Source organism: Oratosquilla oratoria, chromosome 4, assembly GCF_046742065.1.
Source record: "Oratosquilla oratoria isolate Oo_2021 chromosome 4, ASM4674206v1, whole genome shotgun sequence".
Lineage (NCBI taxonomy): Eukaryota > Metazoa > Arthropoda > Malacostraca > Stomatopoda > Squillidae > Oratosquilla > Oratosquilla oratoria.
This window is the reverse complement of record NC_134780.1, coordinates 45,655,960-45,667,338: the sequence shown is the minus strand read 5'-3', so window position 1 is coordinate 45,667,338 and position 11,379 is coordinate 45,655,960. Positions and strand designations below refer to the sequence as shown.

Genomic DNA, 11,379 nt, shown 5'->3' with positions numbered 1-11,379 from the left:
GCGATCGACCTGGACAGGTGGCCGTATCTCATCTGCTGTTCGACAGACTTCTGCAACAGCAACGTGAACCCCACAGTGCCACCACAGGGATCCTACACCAGACACAGTAAGACTGAGTTTACACCGAGCGAGTCTCGGCCGACTCTCCTCAACCCTTTGTTAGTTCGTTTGAGTAGAAACGACGTCGGTTACAATATGCAGTTGTTTTCATCTCCTAATATGAAGTCCATTCTGTTTTTTGTTGTCCAATTTGGACCTCTCCAAGTCCATTTACGACCTACACGCTTGTGAAAGGAAATTCTCTTTACAACCACACAATAGGCTACAAAACGCTCTGACACACCAAAAGCTTCAACCAATCAGAGGTCATCATAGCTTATCACGCCAGACAGACAGCCATTCAAGTGTTCTTTGGTTAATTTTGACCAGCTCAATGTTGTCTAAATTGGTTGAAAGCGGGCACGAGCTTAGGACATGGTCAATGTTCTGTTCATTTTCTCCGCACTCGCAGGATGGGTCGGTTTTGAGGCCCCATTTAACCAGAGGTCTAACCAAACGTTCATTGCGATTCAAGCTAAAAAATAATTCACATCACCAGTCTACATCAGCATATAATGCAATCACGACCACCAAGCTACAAGACGCTACGAAACGTTACAAGATGTTGTAAATCATGTGGTGCCGAAGAGTTGCGTTCTTAGCCGCGGCGGTAAACCTATTTCGGCGAAGAACGGAAGGAACTAAGATCGACCCGCCAGCCCATTGTACAGCTCACACATCCCCACCTCATCCCGGAGGTGGGACCCCGAGAGGACGATACCTTGTCTCCTGTATAGCCCAGTGTTCACTCACACTTTCAACTTTCACATGTTCTTCCAACCTATACTATCATACACACGCACACACACACACATATATATATATAATATATATATATATATATATATGTGTGTGTGTGTGTGTGTGTGTGTGTGTGTGTGTATTCACCTCGGATCTGGTGCAGTCTCTGTCGAGACAGCCAGACACCACCCTACGGCAGTGAGCTCAGAGCTCATTATTTGCCGATCTCTGGGTAGGTCTGAGACCACTCACACACCACACACCGGGACAGCAAGGTCACAACTCCTTGACTAACGTCCCGTACCTACTCACTGCTAGGTGAACAGGGGTTACACGTGGAAGGAGACAAACCCAACTTATCTCCGCCCGGCCGGGGAATCGAACCCCGGTTCTCTGGCTTGTGAGGCCAGTGCTTTACCAATCCGCCACCGAGCCGTGTGTTAATGTGTATTCACCTCGGATCTGCTGCAGTCTCTGTCGAGACAGCCAGACACCACCCTACGGCAGTGAGCTCAGAGCTCATTATTTGCCGATCTCTGAGTGTGTGTGTGTGTGTGTGTGTGTGCGCGCATGTGTGTGTGTGTGTGTGTGTGTGTGTGTGTGTGTATATATATATATATATTATATATATATATATATATATATATATATATATATATATATATATATATATATATATACTTCTTTTCATGTAAGGACAGCACCCCGGCGCCTACCCTCCCACACCTACTGACCGACGACATAGAAACGAACTTAGGTGCCTCCTCATGTCTTAAATGTACCGGCTCCCAACCATCAAGAACAACATAAATAACAGAACCTGCTGCCAACATACAACTAAACCCATTACCAGAAACGCCCTAACACGAAATAGACACGCCCTGAGCATACTACAAATGAACATTAACGGAATCACAAACAAGCTTGCAGAGCTGCAGTGATTTCTACACAAACACACCATACATGCTGCATTGATGCACAAAAAGTTCGCCACAGACCACACAATCAGCCTTCATAGACTACACAATCATCAACGAAAACAAAACACAACACATAGATGGGCTTGAAAAATACACAAAATTAAATAAAGTAAATCACCCATGGTCACTACAGTAAAGATGATTAATTACCATCCGGGGATGTACCAAGGGAATGGAAATTATTTAACGTTAATCCCAAAATCAAAAAGGGTGACAAACAGAAGCAAATGAACTACAGACCCATGAACTTAACCTTAATCGTAGGAAACTTTATAGAAACTTTCATCAGGTACTATCGAACATCCCTTAGAAAGTTTGTGTTTTTGTTTTTGTTTTTTTATATATAAATGACAGCCAGCATGGATTCAGACGGAAACGTATTTGTGTGACTAACCTACTCGAATTCTACAATATAGTCATCTCGAGTTATGACAAAAAAAAAACAAAGTAGATTTGATATATGTGGACTTTGAAAAGGCTTTTGATATCGTCCTACACGAAATACTACTTGCTAAATTCGCTTTACCCGGAACAAGAGGTAATCTAGTTGGATCAGTAATTAGTTGAATAATCGTAAACAGCGAGTTATCTAGATTACTACGTTTCGGCTAAAAATTTATCTACAGGGAACGCATCATGGATCAGTTAGGTAAGACCATCCGTATTCATAAGATCGGTTGTTGTGGGTGAGGAAAAAGAAATGGAAGATGTGAAAAAAAGGGGGGGGGCTTTCTAGGGATTTTTATCGACTCCTGACGAAGGACTTTAGGAATGATTAACGAATTGAAATGTAGAACTAACTATCCTGGGAGTTTAGGTTTTATCTTTCCAAGTTATTGTCAGATGCGTTTGTCTTGTAAGTGGTTCCATCCCACGGTTCACCACGACGCCTCTCGTCGTTTCTGGGCTTTCACTGTGAGCCTCTTACCTCCTGACCTCTCCCTTGTACTCTAATAAAGGCAAATATGCTGTCGGAGGGTACTATTTTCAAGAGTAACACGTCGGGAATCTAGTACTCTAGCTTTCTATTGTATTTCCTCCAATCCTCATTCTGTCATGACTTTAACCAAAAGATATACTATCCTGTTCATCTAATAAGCCCATTGTGCCACGTAACGAGTCACGTAAATTAACCTTTCCACTAATGCACGCAAGAACGCAATGTCGAGTGGAAAGTAGACTTTATTTGTGAAATAAAGAACTACACTAGTTTGAGATTGACCACAGTGTCTCTGCATCAACCCCAGTAGAACACAAGCAACAATAGTATATCTTTAATATCATCGACCATGTTTGCAAACACCACTCGCTCTTCTAACCCATAGTTTACAAATGTGCAGCAGTCAATCAATGGCCTCCGACTAGATTAACTTTTCCCCTTTTTTCATTTATTACTTTTATTATTTATCTATTTTATTTTTCATTTGTTACATTTTAAATATTTTCCTTCAAATACGAGATCCCAGATGGCCATGCACGAGTTCCATCAGTTTGGATTACGATAGTTTTCATTTTCTGATACAAAACATATCAAAACACTGGAACGATCTAAAACACGACGCTCGTGTGGGTGATAGAAACTTAGCCACACACGGCAATGATAATTATTAAGCATTTATGCAACCATTCACAAATGTATATAAAAGCGTTACATTATCATTTAAAACCTTACTTTTAAAACTTTTCGCCAGCCCTAGCGAACATTTTTAGCCATTAGAAAATAGAATTTTGCCTTTTTCCTAGTAGATCTGATTCATCAATAAAATCTCACGGTAATTTTGAAATGAGTACAGGAAATAACGTAATGCACCTTAATTTTTTCACGTAACCATAACATTGTCGTCTGGCTCCTAGAATGTGGTGAATCAGACTATTTTCTTATGAAATAAACGTGACGTACTTCCGCAATGATCTTTTACTCCCATTCAGTAAATTCCATGGATGGTTGTATTATACGGGAACGGGAGCTATGCTCGTGGTAACCTGTCTTTGTATCTCACAACGTCTAGTTTGTTCTTAATGTGTGTTTTTGCACACACTATTGTTTCGTCTAATATGTTCCATACATCCACCATCCTGTGGGGAATTTTTTTTCTCTTCTATAACTGTCCTTTTTGTGTTTCTTTCCATGTCTTCTTGTGTTTCTCTTATCCCAATTTAGTAAGTCATCTTTATCAAGGACTTCTACATCTCTCATAATTCTGTAGAGTGTAGAGGGTCAGCAAGTCACCTCTTTCTCTTCTTTGTTTCAGAGTCGGTAGTTCTAGTTTTGACAATCTTTCTTCATATGACATTTTTGATAGTGTTGGGGCCATCTTCGTAGTTGTTCTCTGAATTCTCTCAATTTTCCTTATAGCCTTTTTAGTACTGGGTGACCATACTCGTAGTGTCGCTGCATACTTCAATTTAGGCCTTATCAGTGTAATTATATAGTATTTTATTTACCATTTCTTCATCCAAGTAGGTAAAAGCCACTTTTGTGCACGCGCGCGCGTGTGAGTGGTGTGTGCGTGTGTGTGTGTGTGTGTGTGTGTGTGTGTGTGTGTGTGTGTGTGTGTGTGTGTGTGTGTGTGTGTGTGTGTGTGTGTGTGTGTGTGTGTGTGTGTATGTGAAGAAATATATATAATTCCAAGCGTCCCATGCAGCGGAACCCTTGATTTCGTAATTTCGTATTCTTCCTCAAATATAACAAAACAAGAGAAAATATTTGAACGTGTGTAGATATATGAACAATACAATATTTTTCTACGAGGACATGAAAGAGAAAACAATTAGATTTCGATTACTGTCTCAAATACAAAGAAGTATTTCAGGAATACTCGAACGCATGCTTACCCAAACAATAAACATAACCCATTTTTTTTTACAATCTAATATCACTACAGCCGTTATTATCCTTATTCCCATCCCATATACCTATTTCGTATCTATATTATGCATCTATTTTCTACCTGGAAATAATTTCAACGCACAATAAAACAGACTACAAGAGACATAGTCTCGAAGCTGACATGCAAGTATATCTAAGACGATCTTCTTCCCGCAGCGTCGGAGTCGGGCAACGCAATCCAGTCGATCGGAGTGTCTTCCGTTGAGGATGCCCAACCCCAGTACAGTGATACGTCATCCATATGGCTACATGTGACCTACTTGTGTGTCATTACGGTGGCACTAACACTGATGATCGTCATCAGTGGTGCCGGCCTTCACATCGTCAGGAAGTACAGGTAATCGTGTGTGAAACTGAGTAGCACTTATCCTTTTTATTCTGTTTGTACCGATATTTTTTTTCATTCGGATAGGATTGGTTATGTATTTAATTGTACGTGTATATTTCACTTGGTAATTACTTTTCTCTTTTTATCTTCTTCTTACAGACTGCAAGAGGCACAAAATAAGTTCGGTTATGAGGCCCCAGAAGCTGTGGTGCTAACGTAACCTCGATCCTGTACGCACGACATGACGCCATATCGCTTCACTCCTCGCCATGCAACGCTCACGTTATGCCACGCCACGCTAAGCTGTACCGCGCGCTAACACACGCTCTCGGTGCGGTCCGACATAGCACATATACTGACAGTGTTAGTTTGTCAGTCGTTCGCCTTATCAGCATAACAAACACAAGCAAACAACTAAATAACAAACAGTGAAATGAACATAAGATTAAATTTGCCTTAACGCAGTGCAGCAAGGTCCCTCATAGATTTTTGTCCTGGCTGACAATTAGTGACTTAATTCAGCTTAGAGGGCAAATTCGAGACTGAATGAAATATTGATTGATCGAGACCCCTTTTTGTTTCGATTACCCCCTTCGCCTGAATAAAATATTTGAAGGGTGTCGCCGTAACGAAGGGTATAAAAATAATTATCGTGTAAAATCCAAACTCACACAAGCTAGCTTGTAATAATCGTCTTGTATATTCACTAGCTATTGTCAGACACTGGTTTAAAAGTGCGGTGCCGAAAGGTCATATGCTGACGCGATTTGCTTTCTCCACTCAACCCCTCCCGTGCTAAAAACGGCAAAATAAATCACCAACAGCTTGTATATGTGTATTGATATTATTTTGACGTTTAGTGTTAAAATATACAAGAGACTGTTTGTTTATCACGGGATGGTTGGGGGTTGGGGAGGAGGAAGAACATGTATCTGGACGGAGACTAGACAGTACATCTAAACTACAGTAGTTGTTTCTCTTCCGTTCCTGTTTTCCTTTAGTGCATGAAAACGACCCACGACAACCGTCCAGGTTGTTTTCTATACTGGAGAAGAATAATCACCACGAAAATAAAGCAAGTTAATTATTTTGTATATTACTTCTATAAATGTCTTTGCATCATAGCTGGGTAACATTCTGTTTGTGTACAGTTGGCGCGGACCGTTTTGCAAACTTTTCGAGTATGCATAATGGCCCGCTTTTTTGGGACCCGTGTGATATCTAGTTCACAAAAACCGCGCGGGAGAAAGTGACTAACTGGCAACCTTCAGCCATCCACTCACGCAATAGCCACGTGAGACAAAGCCGGTCAGTGTGTAACTGTCTTTCCGTGGATTTTTTTTTTTTTTCGCGTTGTCACAGACTTTCTTCGTTTTTCCTCACGTTTTTCCTTACGTGATGCCTGGAATTCGTACAGCGCGTGATAACAATGTGAAAGGGATTGAACTACCCAAAGTGGGAAAGAATAATCGAGAAATAGCCAAGGCGATAGGTGTGACTGAGTGTACAGTGTCCAGACTCCTAACAAAATGGCGCGCAGGTGGAGGGGTTGATACCATGTCCCTCCACAAACAAGTCGGGGACAAGGCCCTGAAGGTTTCCCCGAAGGCGTTAAGGATTATAAAACGTCAGTTGGGCCTTAACCCTTCTACAACTGCAAAATAATTGAATGAAAAGAACCCTAAGCTTCTAGGTGACGTTTCCATCAGGACAATTCAGGAAAATATTCAGAAGCTGTTAAATTACTCGAAAGTGAAAGCACGTTTGAAGCAAGATCTAAGAATATAAGGTCTAACCACTTCCGACCGAATTTCGAGGGAGTTGGCGCAGCGGGCCCGTGAACGTCACCTGGCTGTTCAAAGTGGGGTTAGCGGGTCCTATAGCTGTCAGTTGAAGCTGGTCCGTCGTTCGAAAATGACGTCGCCTTCGCTCGCACTGCTCCACGCAATTAGTTATATTCTGACAAATATTATATAAAATATATATATATATAAATATATATAAAATATTATAGTTCCTGTCTATATATATGAATATATAATATATATGATATATAAAATATTATAGTTCCTGTCTTCCTTGGCGTTTCACAGTTTTCTTCAGTGTATCACAAAGAGAAAATGGACTCAGCCAAATGACGTCAGAAGCTGCGCAGAAGAATGTAAACGGTCTGACTTGTATATTTAGACCTTGGTTTGAAGCACCTCGTCACTGCGAAACAAAGGCGCTGCCGTGTCCAATTTGCCAAGAATAATAAAAACTGGGACCTTGTTTAGTAGCGTAAGATCCTTTGGACCGACGAAGCTACCTTTTGTATAAGTGAGAGCAAGGGAACGAAGGTGTGGAAGTCTCCTACCGCGTCAGCCTGTGACCCACGACGGTGACGAGCGTTAAGCATCCACCCTATCTTATGGGGCGCCCTTGGCTATGGTGGTTTGGGGAATCTTGTAATACTCCCTAAGGGCCACACTGTCGACTCTGAACGTTATATAGGAGAATTTAGATAAACGTTTCGCGAAAACTGCGTGTGAGATCCTTCAGTTGGACGGCGCCCCTTGCCACACTTCAAGGGCGGCAAAAAAAAAAAAAAAAAAAGTGGCTCAGTGATAGTGAGGCCGATTACATAGAGGATTGGCCTGGTCAGTCACTAGATATTTCCCCCATTGAAAACTTATGGGGCATCATGAAAGCACGCCTTCATCAGGAGAACATATCTACAATTCCCAAGCTTGAGATAACCACCCGGAAGGCGTGGGAGGAATTCCTGCTTCCCACTATCAGAATTTGACCGATTCTGTCCCCAATAGACTCCAGCAGGTCATCAAGACCAAGTAGCATTGACGGCGTGTTTGATTATTATTATTATTATTTGTAATTATTCAAGCAATTTGATCGATTTTTTTTGTGTATATTTCCCGAGTATGCAATACGATCCGCGCTAACTGCATATCAGGCACGTATCAACTACCATTCTCTTAAGTAAACAGTCATCGTTTGAACATAACTTACTTGACTGTTGCTAATTTGAATAATTTAACCAGGATCTACCACCATGTAGTTCTTTGTTTGCAAGGATGTGTGTATTGTTCTCATTTACTGTGGAACATTAGAGAAAATTATTACCGGGTGTATTCTTACCTGGTGAGCTTCCCCAGGCCCGTACTTGTACAAGATGGTCCACAGAAAACGCACATTGCTGATGCAGAAGCCACAAGGAATGTCGGTAAAAGAAAGGACAGATCTATAGCGGCTGGAAAATGCATCACTAGAGAGAATGAAAAGTAAAATAAAGCCGATATTCTATGGGGTGGAAAGTATTAGCAAAAATCGGAAAGTGCGAGGCCGTTCTAAATGGTGTATAGATGGAAGTCAATACAATTATATATATATATATATATATATATATATATATATATATATATATATATATATATATATAAATTGAGTACATGTTTAGCAAGTGTGTTCGGGATGTCAACAAATTTCTGCGTAGTTAATCAAGGCGTGCATGCACAGTACATACCAACATCATGTTTAGCGATGTTCCCCTCAACATCCTACCTTATAAAGGAATTTTTGGGCGGAGCAGCCACAGAAGTGAGTGTTGAAGGCAGCAGTCATGTTTCGTTTATACCCGGAACCGTAACACAAAAGTCATACAACAAAGAAGAAACATAAGTAACCTTGTTGGTCAGGGAGTTGACATTTGCATGAACCAAAGCCAGAGAGTTAAACACAACATTTACCCTCGAGCACATCATCAGAGCTGGTCCCCCCCCGAGTATTGGTAACAGAGGTAGCACAACTCCTAGTCGATTCACCCGATTCTTATCGGGATGTGTCACTCCCGCACGTCTTGGAAACAACTCTTCTCGTTGCTGGTATGTCAAGTCCTTAGAGACAACTTGTTAAAGTCGGTTTTTAAGTAGACTTGCCTTATTCAGGAACATTCTCCTATCAGGCTCCTCTTCACCACGAAATACCTTTAATGCCACTCTTAAACCGTTAATCCATACCTTTCTCCCAAGAAGAAAATGAATTATTTCTTTGAATTCAGTAATTGATCAGGAGTGAGATTAGGTAATCTACGTTTCCTCATTTCCTTTACCTGTTGTCTTACGCCCTGAGATCGTCACAACTTTGGATGGAAGAAAGAGCGTTTTAATCATTTTGTACAGTGCAAATACCATCTCAGACATCTGTTTGAAGGCCTCATTTAGGTCAGGATGACCTCCAACTTTGTCACTGTCATTTCGTTCATTTAACCGACACTGCAAACAAACACTATACCGTCGCTTTCTAGTTGTATAATATCAGCAACGATTCGTAGAAGTAAACCTAGACATAATGCGGTTGGGTGAAAAAAAACTCTGCATTTGTCACATCCTATGGCATCATAATGAACAGAGAAATTAGAGGCACCACAAGAAACAGTCTCAGAAGAATTTATATAATTTAGTGGATTAACTGGTTCCGTAAGTTTGGAAGAACTGGAAATAATAGGTTGTTCAGAGACTGACATTACACCATCTGGCTCAACAAGTGATGGCAGCCAAGAAGAATCGTGGGTGGTGGAAATTCCACCACAGCCACGGCCCCGACCTTCCTCGTGTACGAACCCTACCCTACCTTGAGAAATGATAGAACTACATAAAGACCACCAGGTTGACAGGCAAACATTCCTCAGGTGCTGGAAGTCGTTTTCTTTGCCATGGTAGTTTTGCTTGTTTCCGAATACTAGAAGACAATACCTGGATATCCCATGTTGATTGTTCATTAACGTATACGAATACTGATCTTTCTTAGAAACGAATATCTAGAGCACAGCAAATAGGTGAATACTGAGCACAGTTCAAACTACGTTGTACTTACACACCGGAGCTCGACCAAACAACTCCACTCCTCTCCACAATCCACTTGTTTAGACCATTGTAGTAAATGCCATATTGGTTTCTATGTGATAGCAAGCTGTAAAATAACGTACAACGTATCTATCAAGCTGAACAATATTTTTTCTTATTTTAATAATTCATACTTGCCTTCATCAGTAACGCATGAAGCTTTTTTCAAATTTTGCTGAGATGTAAGTGGAGTCCCTTACGTTATTGTGTGAGAGCCTATTCAAAATGATAAATTGTTCAGCTACAAAAGAATGCCGTCATTTCCGCTTTCTTTCCAGAGTGCGAACGTTTATTGTTGGAACACTTACCAATTAATTCAAGGACACTTAATTGTAGTGATTTTCACTCAAATAACAAGAACCAACCACTATTTATGGTAGTGAATAACTTGTTAGCTTTTTCCGATCATGAAGGACATCAGCGTCTTTACAAAAGATTATGAGAGACTAATGCCCTGATTATATAAATAAAGCCTCATACCTTACAGCAGTTTTCATCGCTGCATCTTGCCTATATTCTTACACAATAGTCTGCAGTTGTTATATTGCACGAATGGGTTTTAGAACTCCTTCCACACCGTATTATCAACACTTAAAGATACAACTTGAATCTAAAAACTACTGTAGACATTCCGCTTTACGAAACACTGTGATTTATAAACCCAAATAAATTAACATATATACCTATTTTCAGTATTGAATGATCCTTATATAAAATCACTATATCGGCACTCCGTAAGAGTTGTAGCAATTAGTCCGATTTAGTAGGACGGACAAATGCAAATGATAACGTCTTAGTACCGGCATATTTTTTTCTATACAAGGCATACTGATAGTTAATCATAACAGTATGAATAGTAGTGTAGTAAGCCTGAAGCCAAGAATACTGTTGGCTTACATTACTACCTGTACATTTGTTATAAAATCTTCACTCAATAGGGAAATGCTCCAGAATAATTTCGGAAAAAAAAAGTGTAGTTCAGAAATATGCTTATTTCCTCTTCTCTCTTCTTTTAACAAATCGCGTCAGTTCTACCAACTGTTAAAAGTATCTTCTGCATTGTTTGAAGGACTGTTCAATCCCAATTTTATCCCTACATTAGCAGCTTAACTTTCCTCGTATGATTCGAACTGCTTTATAATTCAGCGGATATTCCTTTGCCTATAGCCAATTTTATTCAGCTCGAAAATGTGGCGGAGAGCTATAATATTTACATAATTTATGGAACATATCTCATTATAAAAAAATTAAACTACTGTAATTCATGGAATACTCCAGGAAACTCCTGTCTATTCCCACCTTTTTCAGGTAGATACTACTTGATTTTTTTTTTCTAGACTCGTTACGAACCAAAAGGTCTCCTGTTGTCAAGTTTTGATTAATTTGTTGTATAATGGGGGTCAGAAAGTGCAAATGTACCTCGATAATGACGTGTGATTT

The 11,379-nt window shown here is 40.2% G+C and overlaps 1 protein-coding gene across 1 annotated transcript in view; it reads left to right on the top strand.

The window, feature by feature from the left end:
* LOC143024848 (uncharacterized) overlaps positions 1–6,774 on the top strand; it is an 86,540-nt gene extending 79,766 nt beyond the window's left edge. Inside the window, exons 3-5 of the mRNA XM_076184142.1 lie at positions 1–106; positions 4,867–5,047; positions 5,198–6,774. The exon at positions 1–106 is cut by the window's left edge and continues 37 nt beyond it. Of these exons, the coding sequence (XP_076040257.1) occupies positions 1–106; positions 4,867–5,047; positions 5,198–5,258 (348 nt within the window). The 3' untranslated portion in view covers positions 5,259–6,774. The remainder of the gene's footprint in view (positions 107–4,866; positions 5,048–5,197) is intronic.
* The last annotated feature ends 4,605 nt before the right edge of the window (positions 6,775–11,379 follow it).